The sequence below is a fragment of the Larimichthys crocea genome, chromosome XVI (genome assembly GCF_000972845.2).
Source record: "Larimichthys crocea isolate SSNF chromosome XVI, L_crocea_2.0, whole genome shotgun sequence".
NCBI lineage: Eukaryota > Metazoa > Chordata > Actinopteri > Sciaenidae > Larimichthys > Larimichthys crocea.
In genome coordinates this window covers 11,754,141-11,773,532 of record NC_040026.1, presented here as the reverse complement: position 1 = coordinate 11,773,532, position 19,392 = coordinate 11,754,141, and the positions used below count along the sequence as shown (strand labels likewise).

The window sequence follows — 19,392 nt, the reverse complement described above, 5'->3', positions numbered from 1 at the left end:
TATTACAACTCCTAACTATCTCCTAACCCCTAACAATCCTAGCTTTAGTAACGCCTTTTAAAAGGTTGACAGACATGAAAAGTGTAGTATGGACACATGTAGTTGTTTCCTTTGAAGATTGATGTTTCACCTTTTGTAAAGATGAAACGGTGTCCTCTCTTTTTGAGTGAGTCTGAAAGGAACACACGAAACAAAAGAGCCGAAGTAATCGAGGTATTAAGCTCTAGATTTGTTGAGTGTCAACTGTCACTGCCAGTTCACTAACATTTTGCCAGATGCTGTAATCTGCCTGCTGGTGTAACAGCAGACACAAGACTCATTCTCAGTAAAATGAGACACATCTGAATGTCTGGGTATCTCACAGAGCCTGTACACAAAAACACACACACACACACACACACACTTAGAGCAAACGGGGTGTATCAGCTATAATTTAATCAGTCTGGAACAGTGTCTGGGCTGCGGGTGGTTCTGATAACGACGTGGACGGCTCCTCAGAGAGCTCGTCGTGTGGATTCAGGAGGTCTCCCGGCATGCGACTCTTTTGTTGTTGGGGAATGGGCTCTGATAAGCAGGGCACTGAAAATCAGCCATGGAGAATGAGGGGGGGGCATAGCGGCAGAGCAAGACAAAGGGTGTTAAATTTAACTGCCAAGGGCATAAAGCCACACTCCATCTCTGATTGATTTCCTCCCCAAAGTCGATGATGTTCAACCGGTTACGGCTTGTGAAAAGACCGCTCACTTCTTCATTACCGTGTCTTTGTGTCTGCATCCTCACCCGTGGTCAAACATACACAAACCAGCAGAGCTCTGAGCTCAGCGCTAAATGTAGGACTGTAGCTTCACTGGGTTGTAGCCACGACCCCGTTCACGACATTCACCTGCATCTTCTACCCATTATCTGACGGATTATCTTATCATGCATCAGAATTCATTTTAGCTCTGACTTGCAAAACACAGGTCTGTCTTTTTTTTACTGTCCAGATGGAGGGAGACACAGAAGAGGACTTTATCTTTGCAGATATGAACGTTATGCAGCAGATAAAGTTTATTTATGTGTTTGATGGTTGCACTTTATTACAGCTTGCCAGATGTTTGGGCAATGTTTCCTTCACTTTAATCTCTTCTGATTTGATTTTGAATGTAGATTTCCTGGCTGCTTTTTTGTATCGAGTTATCATACATTTTTGGTATATGTTGTGTTCCTACAAACTAACAACTACAATTAAGTTGATATTTGAAAGACAAAGCACAGGTGTACTTTTTTTTTTTGTTGTTGATGTCCTTATAAGATCTTTATTCCTGTCGTCACTTTTCCTGATGAAAATTTTGTGATGGGAATATTTAATATATGGTGGATGCCCGAATATTACAATTATATGTGATTGTTGAACATCTCAACCCAAAACCATGAGCCTTTATACAATGCTGTGACTTTTTGATTAATTTCCAAAACTAGTCTTCTGATCACTCGAGGTTCTAAGGTGCCAACTGCTCGTCATCAGTTTTAAGGTGCAGCCTTCAGGGCCTTTTGAGGTTTGGTATCTTGCTGAAGGACACTTCAACATGCAGACTGGAGGATCTTTTGATTACTGGATGACCTGCTTTACCTCTTGAGCCACATGAGAGCAATGTTGAGGTCCAAGCATTGATGTTTATCAATTACAGCAGGTTTTCTCAAATGCATTATCAGGGGTTGAGATGGCTGAGTGAGCCTGAAAGGAACACACAAAACAAAAGAGCTGAAGTGATCGAGGTATTAAGCTCAAGATTTGCTAAAATGACTATTTTCCCTGAGTATCAACTATCACTGTCAGTTCACTTGGAGGACACGCATAGAAATCATAGAAAACGCTAAAATATGTAACACGGGACATTAATCACACAGAGATCTTATGTTCAGAAATGGAGGAGCAGCCAAAATACGCTTTTTTTTTTTTTTTTTTACAGTTTACAGTGAAACCATCAGAGATCTATGTTGACATCAGGTGTAAAAACTGTCTCTGAGCCACCTGTCGCTGGCCTGGCTGCAGTTATGCTGTAGGAGGGTTGCGACGCAAGTCAAGTCGCATCTCTGTAAATATAGCTCAGTCTGACCACCTGGATTAGATTTCAAATGTTTTTATTTTCAACCTTCCTCAGGTGACACAAGATGTCACAACAAGTTTCACACCATCTCCCTCTACCGCATGCTGTCATGAAACAGAGTAAACATCTTCCTGTTACCGGCTTGGTGCAGCTCCAAGAATTGTTGGTCAGAACTGTAACCCTTGAGCATCTTTAGTGTGACATTTTCTCTAAACGCACACGTTGTATCTCGTCAAAGCAATGATATTTGACATTAAAAGGTCTGTAATACTTCAACGTTTAGTGTATTGTAATTATAGCCTCCTTACTTTGATTGTTCTGTGGTTGTAAGCTTTGTGTGTGTGTGTGTGTGTGTGTCTGTTTGTGCAGGGAGAATGAGGTCCTGAAGGTCCAGTTGAAGAAGTATGTGGGGGCGGTGCAGATGCTGAAGAGAGAGGGAAGCCAGGGCAATGACGGTAAACAACACACACACACACACTACATTATTATGACCTGAAATTAGATTTCATATCTGTGTCCCAGTCCATCTATTTTGCTCTCAAACACAACCGCGCTTTGATGCACACACAGAAAAATAAGGTCATCAGTTTCCTCCACATCCCAGATCAGTTCTGATGCATTTCTCAGGGGCTTAGATGACTAACCTGCCTTTTTTACGGTGTGAAGCGTTGTCAAACAGTGAGTGAGCCTCTCGCTCTATCTCTCTGACTCTGACTTATCCTTTTTTTTTTGTTGTTTTGGGGTAGATTTAATAACCTTGACTTTGTTTCCCCTGTTGCCGGCGGGAGGGATGTGTAAGCGCTGCTCTGTGTTAAGACTGGTGAGCTAAGGCCTTGCTGTACCAAAGGCAAACAAAATGAACATGGAAGATTATAGAGGGCTTGTATGATGGTTAATTACATTTTGGGAATAAGAGGGAAAGCGGTTATCGGTGAGAACCTGAAGGGCATGTCTGTCAGTTTTCTTGTATGTTTTGGGAGACAGAGAGGTAAAGAGATGTACGTTATTTTGTTTTTAATAAACCATCATGTAAAGCAACGTTGCATGGAAGTTGGTACTTTTACGATTTAGCGTCCACTGTTTCATTGCAATATAACACTGTGGTAAATATGGACAGCTGTACACATGTATTTGTACCACCAATCGACAACTTTGCTAACAGCCAAACATCAAGCGAGTGCAACAACAAGATATAGCAAAATATAGCAGCCAGCTGTTACTAGTTACTAGTTCAACAGCACAAAGCCCAGCTCGGCATCTGTCTTTCAGCCTTTTACTTCACCAAGCTCTCACCAACGACTAAACCTCTCACTTGGTCACTCTCTTTTTCTCTTCTTAGCGTCCTACATCAACGTCCTCTTCTCCTCTGTTCCTCTGCCATTATGTCCAGCTAACAGCGGCTATAGTTCACAGCAGTTTACTTTACTGTCCTTCAGAAAACCACAAAACAGAAGCCTTGCAGACCTCAGAGAAGTGAAGCCACAGTGAAGTCACGGCACTGACACGCTCCGCGACTCTGAACAAAAGCAGGTGACCTCAGCTTGAAGTCTTACCAGCCGTATGCAGGCAAAGCCTGACTGACCGACTGTCAGCTAAGATGACAAAATATTTAGATGAGGCAACAACTCTTCCTTTGATATTTTCTACAGAGAAGAAATTGACGTCAAACCTCCATCAGTCTCCTAAGACAATGCAAACAGGCTGACTCAGATTTCCTTATACTACTCGTTACAGTGTTACCCAACCCTGCTGTGATTACGTTTTGTTTAAAACATATAAGATCTTCTGGCCGGGTCTGTTGCTTTTTTCTCAGATCCCAGCAATTAACTCGTTGGATACAATGTTATTCTTAAAGATAGGAATGATGACGACTTAATTAAAATCCAAGTTGTATGAAATTGGACTTGATACAAATTCACCACCAACTAATCTCCCAAAAGTTAACGTGTTCCTTCAAGACAAGTTCAAAAGTTGGATCTTTTTGAAGATGAAGTTGACAACATCTCTCACTTGTTAACCGAGCGCAGGCCTATACAACGTCTTCCTACAATGGCATCATGTTTAAAACATCACAACAGTTGCACATTTCATCCCTCTGGTTCTCTGCAATTACCGTGTTCATCCTGTCAAATAGAGAGCTGACACTGGAGAGCGCGGTAGGGAGGAACACTGACGATGGGAGATGATTAGAAGGAGCTGTGGTGAATCCCTCACACATGAAAAGGCACTTATATCATCAGGAAATAGCCATCACCCAGCTCAACCGCTTGACAAACCTCTTCCTGTTTGTCATGAAGCCTTGATTCTTCTCTCTTATCTCTAGTTTTTGTTTGTTTCTTACCCTTCTTGTTTCCCCACCACTCATTATCGCTCTCGTTCATGTTGACTTTTCATTCTCCCGTCACTCGTACCCTTTCCCTCTCCCTTTTCACCCCTCCGTCATCCCACTTGTCTTTCCCACTCCTTGCATCCCCGCTCCCCTCCATCCCGACAGGCATAGTAATTCCCTCTCCCTCTCCACAGCAAGCGTCTAAATGATTTCATCCTCCCTCGCCTCTGTCTTCTCCTGCTAATGATGTGCCTCGTTCCATCATGCTTTGATGTTGCCTACCACAGTCTGCTGGTGAGTAGAGGAGGAGGAATAACGTTTGAGCAGTTTAGGGAGAGCAAAAAATCTGGGAAAAAGAAGACGAGGATGAATTGATGCACGAGTTCCCCTTTTTCATGTGCTGTCAGCATGCTTCCCCATGATCAGTGTGCTGCCTTTTTGAAACCCCTCCTGTCTTATGATTGCGCTGCAGACGTGATCTCTCGAAACGCTCCTCGGGCGCTGTCAGCCCCACTGACACTGCACAGAAGACATTTCTCCTCTATACTGTTTCAAAGGAGTGGTAATTATTCTTTCCTGCGTGATGCCGTCTATCTCTGTTTGTTTGGGGGATTTCCCCTCTCTACTTATACTTGCACATGAGAGAAAAGTATGAGTGTGTTCTTCATGGAAATCACAATACTGTACTTGAATTTGAAAATCTGCATACGTTGCCATAGTCAACGTCAGGACGTATGTATACTATACATGCCGCATTAGTGTAGCTCCAGTTTTGTTTAAGTGCTTTACATAGGCGTGCGTGTACATGTGTGTGTATTTGTGCATTTGCATATGTGCTCATCATTAAGAGAAGCCATTAGCCGAACCCCAGAGGACTTGTAGTGTAATAGTGACAGTCATGTTTACTGTAAGGCAGAGTTAGATGAAGAGAAATCTCCAGGGACAGACACGTATTGGATCATCACACACACTCTAACCCAGTTTTACACAGAAGATCCAGGAATGTTTGCGCAACATCTAGTGATCGGAGAGTCGCAGTTTGATTCCCAGCTCTCCCCAGTCCAGTCGAAGTGTCTTTGAGCAAAATACTGAACCCTAAATTGCTTCTGGTAGAGGTGACATTGTTGCTTGAATGTGTGTGGGTGATCTTAGTTTCCGTGTGAGTGCTTCGGACAAGAATCACTGTACCGCTCCTGATGAACAGTTGGCACCTTGCATGGCAGGCTGCGTGGGTGGGTTGAATGAGTGGTCAGTAGATCAAAAAGGAGCTCTATAAATACGAGTTCATTTACCACGTCCGCAATTTTCTAAACGAACACGACACTTATTGAAGTTTGTTTGCATTTTGTCATGTGACAACACACCAGAATGCGTTCTTTCAACCATTTGGCCTTGACTATGCGCATCTTTCTCAGATTTGGGTACCCGTTCCAAAAAGAACGTGTGAAAGACAGAACCAAACATAAAAAACACAAGTTCCAGTAAGAAAAGAACCAGAGTCTGGTCAGACTGGATCTGACTGGACTGGAATAGACCCAATGATAAGTAGGACTTGATCCAAATGCAGACCCAAAGATAATTCTAGTCTGGCTCTGAATGTTTTAGGTCACTAGGAAAAGAAAAGGTTCTACTGGTGGCAGTCCATTGCCTTAAGTGATGTGAGCATGTGAGAAACAGTGAGGGATAAGGACAGTGCGAGTTAAGATAGAGTGCTTCTTTTTGAGGTCATTGATAGAGTGCGAGGACTGGAAACAAAGGCACTGACTGGATAAGAAAACATTCGTTTTCTCAGAGAGCCTGCACTGTCTCCTTCTCACTGGATGCTCTCTGTGTCTCGGGAGATAATGTCTCAAGGCATTTCATTCTCCCAGGGGAAGGTTTAATAACTACCTGGCTGACTGGCTGGTGTTTGACTGACTACTTTACCTGTGAGATTGATTCCCGAACCTGGGGAAACGGGGTTCACCTCCTGCCTCTGGATTGCTGCATGGTCAGCTGAAACTGGCCTGATGTGTTGTGTATATAAAAAAAGGACTGGGATAGAGATCGGGAGTTATTAACCTGTCAAGTGCCGGCTAGGCACGCCAAGGACACTCAAGGAGATCGATAAAGGGTCAGAGGGCAGGTAGTGTCGAAAGATGGAATTCCCTCTCTTCTGTTTTCTTGTCAAGAGTTGTGTGATAGGTCTGTTCCCTCTCATTTCTATGCATTATTCCACTATAACAGTGCTCTTATTTTGAAGGAACAGCAAAAATGGGAAGGTGTGACCTTTTAAAGATTTCTTTTTTATTTGACTTTATATCTTTTATTTCTTTAGTCCCACTGAATAGTTTGGGACTTTTTTTGTCCTGAAAATAAAATGTGTTTATCTTTTAAAGATGAATAACCTTGTGTAGTTTCCCCAGGTTCCCCAGTTTTTATGATTTATACTTTATATATGAACCCCTTATATCTTTTCCCCCTCTCACCTGTGTGTTCCCCACCAGGAGTAGACGTGAACAGTGAACAGACCTGCACTTTGATTCATTCTGCTTTTCGCCTGTCACTGCGTACGTGTTTAATTCGCTCCCATAAATAAACCCGCCGCGGACAGCAGCTTATTCATCTCCAATAAGGAAATGGATTACATGGCCGTTTAAAACCCAATAAGCTTCCCTTGCTGTGCCTCTGTCTCTCCTCCTTCCTGCGACAGCCATTGGCCTAATGAGTGAATGAGAGGCATTTGTCACCGCTGCCTGCCCTAATAGGAGTGTGTAACTTATTCATTACACACACAGATCTGCGTTTATTGCCCCTTTGTGCGCTTCACTTTACCCTTGTAGGGCCTCAGGGAGGTCAGGCATCTTGCTGTGAGGTGTCAGCTGTGTGTGTGTGTGTGTGTGTGTGTGTGTGTGTGTGTGTCTTTGGGGGCAGCCATGAACATGAAGCTGTTATCAGTTTCAATCATTTTTACATGAACAGTGTATGAAATAACTAGTAACACTTGTATGTGTAAGAGGTTGCCTGTGTTGATAAAGCCCCAGATAATTATCACCTCCCTCAACTTGTGGGGATTTCAGCAACTCATTGTCATCTTATCTAAACCTCAATGGGAGTTGAGACCCCAATATTGGGAACCAATGATCTAAAATACACCCTGATATCCAGTGTGTTGTATTTGTAGTGTAATTATAGATGGACAAAAAAAGTTTTTAATTTATACATAAATGTCTTAGGCTATGTGCAAGGGCTCTACTTGGCTTCTCTTCCTGTTCATAAACTATGCGTTAAGCCTTAAGACAAGCACGTTCTGCTTGTCTAGTTGAAAGCATGTCGACTCTGCCCGATGCATCATCCGTTCTTTATATAGCTCCGGGGTTGGGGCAGTAGCATAAACTCTATCTGCATCTGAGATGACCTTCGATGGTTGTATTTTCCTGGCTGTCCATGATTAATGGACATATGCATTGTGAGAGATAATCTGACTCCTCAGATATGTTTTGGGAGTCTCCCAGAGTTAAAATGAGGACGTTTCTCAAAAAAATATGTCAATATGAGGATTAATGAAGTTAACAAAAGACGCATCAGATAAGAGGACGTAGTTAAATCTCCAGTAGGATCTATTGGGCTTAGATTAGATAAGACCAGTTTCAAAGGGGCATGATCAAAAATGACAGTACCAAACTGAAGAAAAAAATGTATGTGTGGAAAAAGTATGATGAATGGTGAATAGAAAAAATATTCTCTTTTGGTTGATACCGAAATCACCATGAGTTAGACTAGCAGTAGCTGTAATGCTAGCTTGGCCACTCCTTTTAGGTCAGATTCAGACCAAACCGGTTTGTCCATTAATTTGAGTGGGGGTAGTATGTTTTGGCTACACCAGTGCAAACTGCAAGGGTTGCTTGAAAAAAAAACCCCCGCAGTGACCTACCTACCAGATTCAACTTTTGGAGAAACGTGAACCGACCAATCACACGAACAGACTGGTCAAACCTCGCCACAGTCAGCCTGAAATATCACTGAAGCTGAGCGCTGTCCACGTAAACTGTCATACTCTACCTGTTTTGTTCTGGCTCGGTTTCTAAATCTGTGCTGCAAAATAGTGACAGTTTCATTTAGTTTGTGTCTGATGGTTTAAGAGAGAAGGAGACAGCATTGGTTGAGCGACGTACACAGTGAGTAAGAATGAGGGAGCGCCCATATTGAGAAAGTTAAATAAAAAGTTATTTCCACATTGTTTCATAGCAGTTATGTTCAGCACAAACAAACACATCCCTAGCAGCCCTCTACACAACACCACAACACCTGATTTGTTCTGAATACGGCCTTAGGCTCATCATGATTAGCCATTATTAAGGATTGAGTTACCTTGCATCAGCTTTTTCCTAATTTAATCCCTAAATTTTTAACTGAAGTTGACACTGTGATATGCTGAAATCAAAATATTAAAGTTGTCTGCAGAGCTCAGACATTAGACCCCAAAGACACCTAACACTCAATTTGTGTGTGTGCATTTTTGTTTATGTGCACAAGCCTGCTTTGCGCATGCATGAAGTTATATCGTTTTCTAGAGCTGACCTGTTTTTGTTAAACCAATAATATGGTGTGTGTGTGTGTGTGTGTGTGTGTGTGTGTGTGTGTGTGTTATTATGGAGGTGGATTTTCATTACTTGTTAACTAATGGAAAGCTGAGTGTGTTTGGGGTTTAATGTGAGAAAAGCAGGTCACAGTGGCGAGGGGGGGGTCATTATAAAGCAAATGTGTGTAGGTATGTGTTTTGTCAGGGCAAATGTGCATATGTGCGCATGTTGAGATACTGTATTAGTGTTAATGGTCTTCTTGCGGACGAGTCCCATGTCCCTTTGAGGGAGTGTAGGTGAGACATTGTGTGTATCGACGAGTGTGTGAAGCTGAAATTAAACTGTGCATTAGCGACTGTAGGTGGGTATGAAAGCGCTGTAACTGGTGTGTAAGTGGTTTATGTTATAAAGTTATTTACATCCCAGTAGGCCGACTGTAAAAGAGCAAGTGATGAGTCATTCTCCATGTGAATTGAGATTAATTGTGCCCACACGATCAGCCGCAGCCTCAGATCATAACAAGAGAAGCCGGGCAGCAGCTCACATTGTTTAGCCTCTCAGGCCTTAATCCAACAGATTGGGCGTGTTTACTAGCTAAAGGTGTGAGGAACTTTCATTTATTCAGCAGAGGGTGGTCTGTTTGTGTGTACATATGACAATTAATTCAACACACACTGTTTATTTACCTGGCACAAGAGAGGTGATATATCGTATATTGTTTGTCACAGGTGGGGCCAGGTGGTCGCTGCCCGATTCCGCGTGCGCGCGGATTTATGCACCTGCGCCGCCATATCTCACAGGCGTATCCATGTGGGAGCAGCAGGGGTGTGTGACAGATTTCATCACCTGGACGCATCGGTGTTAATGAACATTTTAATCACCTCGCTGAATGCCAGAGCCTGCTGGGTGTCGTCACGTCCGCCTTTCCTGGAGATAAATATGGAAAAGTGCGGCAAAGGCGGGAAAGCGCTCCGACAGGGACGTAGATTCCCATCTGATGCATCTTTTGGCGCTCAGGCAACCAAATCTTAGCATCCGTTTGACTTGCTGCCATTTTTCTGCAATATTCGATAATGCAAACATAAAAAAATTTAAAATTAAGAATGTAAATAAACATGCTTTTCAGCTAACAGTAAAAAAATCAAGTCTTTAGGCATATGCTCGATGTATCAGCATTTGTTTGGGCTTGATTAACAGAGAGAAATCTTTCCATCTCTTGCTCTGATAATGTTTTTTTTTTTTTTACTTTTGACTACCCAGAAATCATCACTGTAACACCTGGGAGCATAACTGCATATTTTAAAGAGTTTTTAATAATGTGATTTTGATATTTTTATACTTACATAATCTTGGCCCGTCCTTGAAACATCCATTTTAGCAACCACAGTAGTAAATGATGGATTACAGAAGTGACTAACAGGAGCAGCTTATGGGAATATGTAGAATCACTGGGTTGCAGTGTAAGAACATCTCAGCACTACCTCCGAATTTAAAGATGCCTCAAAAATAGTAAGAGCAAGAACTGTGTGGACAAAAGTGTTGGATAGCATTTTTGAATGTCAAATTCTAAAGTTAGATCGAGCCGCAGTGCGGTTCCACCGTAAATAGTAGTTTCATGCAGATCTCTCTCTTCCTGAATGGATGCAGTTGAATCAGTTGTCATGGGGATGGCTGAGTTGACATGAAGCCATCATCAGCGGTCACATGATAAAAAGGCTCTGGCCTCAGATGTGTCTCACCCCTTCGATCTTCTCCAAATAGCCGCTGTCTCAATGCTTTCAATGCCGTCTCATCTCAGTTCATGACATTTGCTGTTAACTATTTCTGGAGTTCATTCAATCTCTTGAATATCTAATTCAACACACTTCTGATTCAGAGTGGAAGTCCTCGACTGACTATTTGAAATAAAAACTTGCGAGCTGCGAGTGTCAGTTCCTCAAAGACTTGTCAGGGAAGCTGTCACTGATTCAGCTTTCCATGTCCAAAGTGTTTTATAAATTCATTTGCTGTCAAAAAACCCTTTTGATTATAAACTAATAGCCCAAACAGGTGAATCTAAGTGAAAGCTAAGATCTCTCAGTTGTTTCACTATCAAATCATCTTCAGAAGTGATAGAGACGAGCTTACAGACGTGCAGAGGGATTTATAAGCCGTCAGGCGTCTGAGGCATTGTGTGGAAAATTTGAGAGCAACTCAATTTAAAGAGCACGGTTCTGATATTTGTTCTCATTCAATCCTCTTGAAAGCTTTAGAATGGCGTGAGGCATCTGTCTCTGAGACTGGATTAAGTAAAGAGAGAGAGCGGCTATGAGTCTGAGGAGAGAGGAGACGAAGGGAGCAGGAATCCTTCCGGTGACGCATCTAGAGATTCACCTTCTCTCTTGCCTCAGGACATGTTTGAATTCGCTCGCACACACACACACACACACACACACACACACACGTATCACGCCTCCAGGCCATGGCTGTACCTAGTGTTCAAAATCTCCCTAAGTTGTTTCTCACCACACAGGTTTACACTTACGTGAGACATGGGTGTGTTTTGTAAGAATGTACCACTAGTAAACTGACATAGCATCTCTCTTTGTAACATCTCCTTCCTCCACCTACTCCTCCTCCTCCTCTTCCTCTCCCCATCTGCCTCCCACCTCTTATCTTGGGAGTGATTACATCTGGTCCCAGCTCTCCTGCCTGCTTGCCTCAGAGCCAGTCTAGGAACTGGTGCTGTATTAGTAGAGGCCAGGCTAGCCACTCATTTACTGCATGGCTGCCTGTGACGATGTTAACACAGCCCAGACTTACTTTCGCATGTGGTCCGGGCGGACTGAGGGGATAAACGGTCCGGGCTGTGGAGAGAGCAGATGTTTGGGACAGAGGGGAGGACTCGATGGCTGCTCGTTACGCCGGCTGTTGTTTCACTTTGACACGTTTTTTTGGCTTTCTTTTTTATGCACGATTTAGCTGCGAAGTGCCGTGACGGTCGAGTGTGTGCATCACTAAGAACAGAAGGAGAGTTTGAGCTTACTTGCGCGTGTTTTTGAATCACTGAAGGAGAGTTCGAGGCTGAGTAGGGCGTTTTTAATCACAACAGCAGCTGTATGTCGGGCACCTGCGGCAACCCAACCGATTTCCACTCCTCCTCTCACAGTTGTTGCAATGCGCCCTGGGTAGGAGGTGGAGGTTTACAAGCATACTTCAGCAGCAATGATGTCATTGGTCTGGTCTGACCGAGGGGGATATTAATCAGAGCTGATCGGTGCTCTGCGAAAGCCAACCTACGTGGCGTCCCACACACAGAGCTGATAATGAAATTGTAGGAGCATCTGTCTCGGTTGTCCTTTGCTCTGTCAGTGTTTGTCTCACATTTTGGTTGGACATGAGAATTTCATATAGCTCCAGCAAAGTTCTGGTTATATCCCATTTTGTTTATTCTCTTTTGTTCTTGTCTTCAACGTGCTGATTAATATACATGATGCTCAGGTGTTAGAAGCAGCATAATGTCATTTTTGTTGCTTTCATCTAAAAAAAAAAAAACTGCAGCAGATGTTGCTCAATTTCCAAAAGTAGGGTTTGAATACGTCTGTAATTTTGATCTGTATTACTTTAAGCAGCTGACACCAGTTGAATCCTTTTTATTTTAATGTTTCTAACTGTTTCATTTGCACAATTTGTGATGCCAGGTGGAAAATCTCAGAACCAACCAAAGAACTTCAAATGCACCGCAGTTATCGCCTCGGCGTTTCCTACAGTTTTCTGTCCTTCCTGACATTGCAATGTGCTGCTCTGATTAATTACCACAAAGTGAACGCGTACAATGTCATCAATCATTCGTTGTCACTTTGACAGATTGTGACACATCTTGTCTCTCGATCAATTGAATTACTCGATGACTGTCAAAACAGTTGCCTCACTCATTAAATATACAGCATTCATTGTTGTGATACAGTCAATCTTCTCCTTTTCCCCTAAAGGTGAATGTTACATTTCATAAAATTATAATCATTTCCTCTGATATCAGAGGAAGAAGCACAAAGTTGATTCTGTTTCACAGTCTACAGTCTGTTTAAGAGTCAGGGTTAGTGATCAGGTCACATCAGCATGCAAACATGCTCATAGTGAGAACATGCTGATGTTAGTGCAACTGTGAAGCAAAGCCAATGTGGAAGGGCCAAAAACTGCAGTTCCTAAAACAGCCACTTGAGGCCGGCTACAGAATGAGTCAATCTCCATAAGCCCCCATGTTAAAATGTCCAACTTCACAGCAGAAATAAACATGTTCACAGCCTGGCACAAAAAACAGTTTTAGTCTCTATAGCTAATTTCTCCATTCATGACAACTGTACTAAGTGTGGATTTTTATATAGAACTTACCTGTTCAAATGATATTAAGGCTTAAAATTATACAGAATTAACATCATGGCCGCTTTGATTGAGAGGTGGGTGCTGTTACAGATGGCTTGTTTGAGCAACCAGCCGTTATTCTGCCCACCTCCTGTCCAGTGATGATTCATGTCTTTGCCGATTTTATAGATGATTTCTAGGGAGGCGGAAGAGGCAGGACTGCCAAGATGGCGGCGAGCAAAGATTTTGAGCTTTAAAACGTCTCTACAGAAACGGAAACAACGTCCGTTTTTTTCACTGTCAATGAGTGTACCAGGTTTGTCATCTTAGTTTAGCGTATTTAGCATGCAAGCATTTACTAATTCGCCCTAAACACAAAGTACAAATTGACTTCATAATGGTGAAAATCAGGGGATTGAAGTTTTAAAATTCATCCTGTGCTAATCATGAATATCTGTAGCAAATTTCATGGCCAGTCATTAGTCAAGCCTGTAGTTGTGGTGTCCATCGCTATCCTTGGAGGATGAGTGCTTTTCAGGCTTGGCTGTTTTGAATTCCTAATTTGTCTGCTCTCTTTTGTCCCTGCAAATTCAAAGGGAGGTAATTGTACAGTGACGTATTCGATGACTACAATTGATTGGTGCAGTGGCAGGAACAAGGACAAATAATGCACGTTTGAAAACGAGTATCCTGTTCTTATTCAGAGTAATTTCTCATTGAGTACGGACTGATGAGCTTCTGTTCTTTGATCAGTGAGATTACACAAGGAGCGTAAAGGTCAAACCCACAATGCCATGACAAATTACTGCAACCGGAGCAGGGATCATGCAGGAGTGCTTACGAGCAGAGTGAGTGCAAAGATAATGGCAGCAAATAAGAGCCACGCAGAGACACACATTTCAATTCATTCTGCTCACCAGCGTTCCTGTAATAATAATAATAATAAATTTAGTTTTGAGTGCCTTTCAAGGAACCCAAGGATGCCTCACAACACAAAAGAATCATTCTTCTTGTCTAGTTTCAGATTTAGTCTCCAAACATGTGGGAGTAATCTGTTTTGAGTGATATGTCTTGGCTTGATTATGAGTTTTCGTTTTCTTTTTTGGAGCACTGCTGGGATTTGGATGTGAATATTAGAGTCTTACACAGATAACTATCCATGTTCGTTTGGAGCCTTTTCATTTCAAACCCCATGGAGCCTTTGAGAAGCCGCCGCAACCCTCTCCTGAATAAGTGCCACCAGCAAACCAGCAAATCTCTATCTCTTTATCGCTGCCTCAGAGCACATTTCACCCCCACCTCCCCCCACCCTCCCTCTCGCACTAAATCACTGCATCCTCTAAACACCCCCTCCACACACACTTCATGTATTTGTGTGTATATGTGTGCGTTTGACTAATGTCTGAGTGTTTTCGCTTGTTAATGTGCTATGCGATAACAGCCCAGCTCTACAAACAACTTAATCCTGTGTCTTATGTACAGGGGAGCACCGCTCTCTGCTCCTTCAAAGACCTGGAGGCTTAAGAGGAGAGGTGCAGGTGAGTGGGGTGGTTAGGTGTGTGTGTGTGTGTGTGTGTGTGTGTGTGTGTGTGTGTGAGAGAGAGAGGCTGAAAGTAAAAGAAGCTAAGAAGTGTGTTTGCAGTCAGGGAGGAGGAGGTTGATGAGCAGAGATGGAGAAGAAAGAAACGGTAAAGTCCCTGTAGAAAAATATTGACCCCAGAAGCACCTTGAAAATGCTAACGTCAAACTGTTTTACTTTTATGTTTATAGTGGAAATAGGTCCAAAATCTCACCGCTAGGCTATGAGTCCTACTAAATGTTGGTGTAAATAGGCAGATCTTAAGGATCAAGTATACAGCAGTATAGTTGCTGATTGTAACCCCATCCCTCAACATCTCTTTCCTAGCATGAAGGAGAAACTACGGTGGCTCCAAAATGGTTAAAAAAAGGAGGAGTGCCAGTATTAAGTTTTAGATTTTAAGATTAGCCAGGCAGTAGTGAAGGCAAGACCGCCAAGATGGCAGCAAGAGCCAATACCAATAATAAATAAATACCTATGGGTGACGTCATGGATACAACGTCCAACTGTCCATGGAAGAGGACTTGCAGCATCTGTAGATATTAAAGCAGAAAAACATAACAGTTCTTATGTTCAGATGGTAATACACAAATGAAAACATATATGGTCACATTTATTTTCCATTTGTGCCAGACATATTGTAAATAGAGCCCCCTAAATCTTACACACTGGACCTTTAAATCAGCCAGGTTACATAACCAGTGCTGTGTGTGCTTGCTGAAAAAGGAGTAGAAATGTTTGTAGGCTGTGCAAAGCTATGGCATGCTTCAGTTACAGTAGTGTGTCTCCTAACATTGCCGGTTCTAAGATGTCTCAGATGTCATGGAAAATACCCACTGCGAGGCTCGAAACTTAGACATTGTGTCCAGAAATGTTTTTCTTCCACTCCTCTCTCTCTATGCACAATAGCAGCGGTACCATTATAATTTCCTTCAACGAGAAGTGAGGAGAATTCAGAGTCCGGCTGCCACTACATAAACAAGACGCTGAGCATGCTCACACTTTGCAGCTTTGTCAAGCAGTGTTTAAATTTTACTCTGCGGTTATTCAGTATCGATAGCTCTGCAGTCTTTTTAAAACCATTCCCTCCATCTAAACTCATAAGCTTCTAACCAGTACAAGGCTGAAATTGAATTTGAGCTCGCAGAACACCTTTGCTAAAGGAATCAGAAGGGTGTAGAAATACATTTTGATTTCAGTCTTTTGCAGCAGCAGCATCAAAGTTGTGTTGACATGTCACTGTTCTTAGTGATACTAGACAGAGGAGGGCGCAGCGTGGAGAAAGATGAGTGAAGCCATTGAGGAAATGATGAGAGATGCTGCAGAGCTTTTTATTCTAACCACTTTCTGACAACCTTCACTCCAGGAGGCTTTTTTGTATTGGTAAAACACCATTGCCGAGGATAAGGAGAGCCCTCTAAGGGCCTTTACCGCTTTTGTTCTCATTTCTGTTTCCTCCTCTGGGAAGGGACACGAGGCTTTACTTGTCTATCCGACCAGCTGTACCACATCGGACCCAGAATACTGATGAAGAGGTGCGATGGGTTCGTCTTCCGAGCCCCGTATTCTGTATCAGCACACTGAGGGGGATGAGTCATTTACAAGTAATTTATGTTCTCCTTTGACATTAACATGCGTCAAGGGTGAGCATATTTTAATTTGTGAGCTCAAGAATGGAATAAAAAATCCAGTTTATCGACTCAGCTGCAGCAACAAAGTCTGATGTACAAGTGTACGGCACATTTTCTCTAAAAGTCAATCAGTAATCAGTTCATGGACCTGAATAGATTCTGTGTGTACTCGAGGCCTGCGAATTTGATTGAGATAAATATATTTTTGTGTTTTGGCTCATGTCTGATTATGTTTATTAGTTTAGATCAATGGGTTTAGAGATGGGGTTTTGAGATTAACTTGATCCACAGTTTGTTTTTAGCGTGACAATGAAGTCCACATTCTTTGCTTCTAGTATTGAAAACTGAATTACTATTTTTGTATACTCGTCCTTCTCTCATCTTACATCATCTGTGTTAACATTTACATGCAAACAAACCTTTCCCTGCTTGACAATTGCATTTCCAATATGGTTATGAGTATGTATTGATTTAAAAAAAATTAAATTACATCTCTAAAAATGTAAATAAGGAGTTGGAAGGAATAAGCATAGATATATTCAAATTGTGTACCACCTAAAAAGTAAAAGTACTTTTGGGGTTCTTCACATTGTAACCACATATGACAGTCTCAATTGCTGCTCGATTCGAAGCAAGGAATATTTTGACGTTTTGGGAAACGCACATTTTCTTTCTTGCTGAGTTATATGAGAGGATTGATCGACCACGCTGTTCATTAACAATGAACCTAAAGCACGTAGTTGATTAGTTCAGCTTAGACTGGTGGCCGGGGGAAACAGCCAGCATGGCTATTATCAAGTATTTTTGGCCGACTACCAATCTGGACTGGATGTAAATAAACGGACCGCACACGCACACTGCAGGGCTCCATTGTAAATAAACGGACCGCACACGCACACTGCAGGGCTCCATTGTCTACTTAATTATTGCACTTATTAAAGTGGACATTGGAGCCTTGCAGTGTGCGAGCTGGTAATTGAATTGCTCACTTTTGGCTCAGCACTTGTCCTCTTTTGGTTTGGAGGTGCACACATGGTCCTGTTTCTTTTGTTTGTAGCCTACGTTTTTTGATTTCTTTCTTTTTTTTTTTTGAGCACTGCTGGCAGCTGTTGGTGCTAGGCAGCGCTGGTCGGACAGCACAGACTGTACTCCCGTCGTCCTGTACAAAAACAAGTCAAAGTCGTTTTCGCTTGCAGAGGAGACTCGTAGAGGTCCTTTGGAGTGTGCAGGACTCTGTTAAAAACCTTCTGTGACACTGTGGTGGCGTCTGAATTATTCTATGCAGTTGTCTGCTGGGGAGGGCGAAGCACAGAGAGAGAGACAGAAAAAGACTCAACAAACTGGTCAAGAGGTCCAGCTCTGTCCTGGACTGCCCCCTAGACTCCATAGAGGAATTTGGGGAGAGGAAGATGTTAGCAAAGCTGAAATCCATCATGAACAACTCCTCTCACCTCCTGCATGAGACTGTGAGGACCCTAAACAGCTCCTTCAGGAACAGACTGCTACTAATATATGAAACTGAAAAATACTATACGGTTAGTAATTAAAGTAGATATGAGAAATGACTTATGCAGGGGTGACACTAAGTACATTGTTTTAGCATTAATTCACTACTGCTAAAACAATGTACTTCTTGTCACCGCTGCATAAGTCATTGTCTCACTTGGGCCACCCCACTCAAAACAAGTCTAGACTCTGCATGCAAAACCCATGGCATCTTTTATCTTGGGGGGGAAAAGAACAAAACAGCTCGAGATGAAAAAAAAAGTTTCTACAACATAATGAAGATAACTCACTTGGAGGGAATCCACTTAGTGAGAAAAGTTGTTTTTTTTTTTTTTCTTCAGAGCATTTTTTTGGACTTTTTCCCTTGGTGAATCCCACTGTGCTACAGCCAACTCAAAGAAATGCTTGTTTTGTAAAAGTCCTTTGGAGTCTGGATCAGAAGCGTTTTCATAGCAACTCAATCTGTGATTGAAATATTTAATACTGGCACCAAGCCTCACGCAATCCCTTTCTCTCTCATGCCTCGCGTTTCCTTTTCCTTTTCCTTTCTACGCCTCCTCACTGTTTTCTTCGTCGCTGCGTCTCCATCTCTCATCTTTCCTCCCTCACATTTATTCTTTTTCCTCACTGCAGATCTTGCTGCATTAATAATCCACGCTAATGCAGAGTGGATGTGAAGATATAAATAAGAGGCTGTATGTATATTTGATCATCTTCCGGACCTTTGACCACCCATAGAAAGCAGCTATAGCGGCTAATAACATTTGGAGCTGTCGTCGCGGATAAAGCAAAGAAACACAGAAGTACACTTTAGAGTGTTTTTCGCTGCTCTCTGCGTCCCTTTCATCCTCTTTGCATGTGTGAAAAGCTTATGAGGTTCTGTTTTTTTCCCTCGTTGTGTAAATATGAATATGGAAAGAGGTGTCAGGATGTTTTGGGGGAAGCTGTTGACATTAGGGAAGACTACTTCCAGGAAATTCAGTCCTTAATGATTGTCTGCGTGTGTTTGTTTTGCATATGCCAGGGACAAGACAGGTGATCTGATGTGCTTTTGTGTTGTCGGAATCATCCGCGTAATGCAAATCCCTCGCATAAACACAACAGCATGGGTCATTTCACTCTTTCAACAGAGCACACGCTTTGTTTCTGCCTCATGTTTTTCTGCGGGACTACTCTGCTGATTAGGCTCGACAAAGACAAAGCTCGGATGTCGGCAGATAAGTTATCGTGATTAAAGGCCACCTAATAAACTTTGACAAGTTTTGGTGTCAGAACTTATTAGATACAGCGCACTGAGCCGGTTTGTGGTTATGAATGAGTCAGCCTCCCGACAGGCACACAAGGTGAAGTTGAA

The 19,392-nt window shown here is 42.5% G+C and overlaps 1 protein-coding gene across 3 annotated transcripts in view; it reads left to right on the top strand.

Annotated features, from left to right (window-relative positions):
• snx29 (sorting nexin 29) overlaps positions 1-19,392 on the top strand; it is a 129,657-nt gene that overhangs the window by 23,961 nt on the left and 86,304 nt on the right. For all 3 annotated transcript variants that reach the window (XM_027289170.1, XM_027289169.1, XM_027289171.1), the window contains exon 14: positions 2,460-2,545. In XM_027289170.1, coding sequence (XP_027144971.1) covers positions 2,460-2,545 — 86 coding nt within the window. The remainder of the gene's footprint in view (positions 1-2,459; positions 2,546-19,392) is intronic.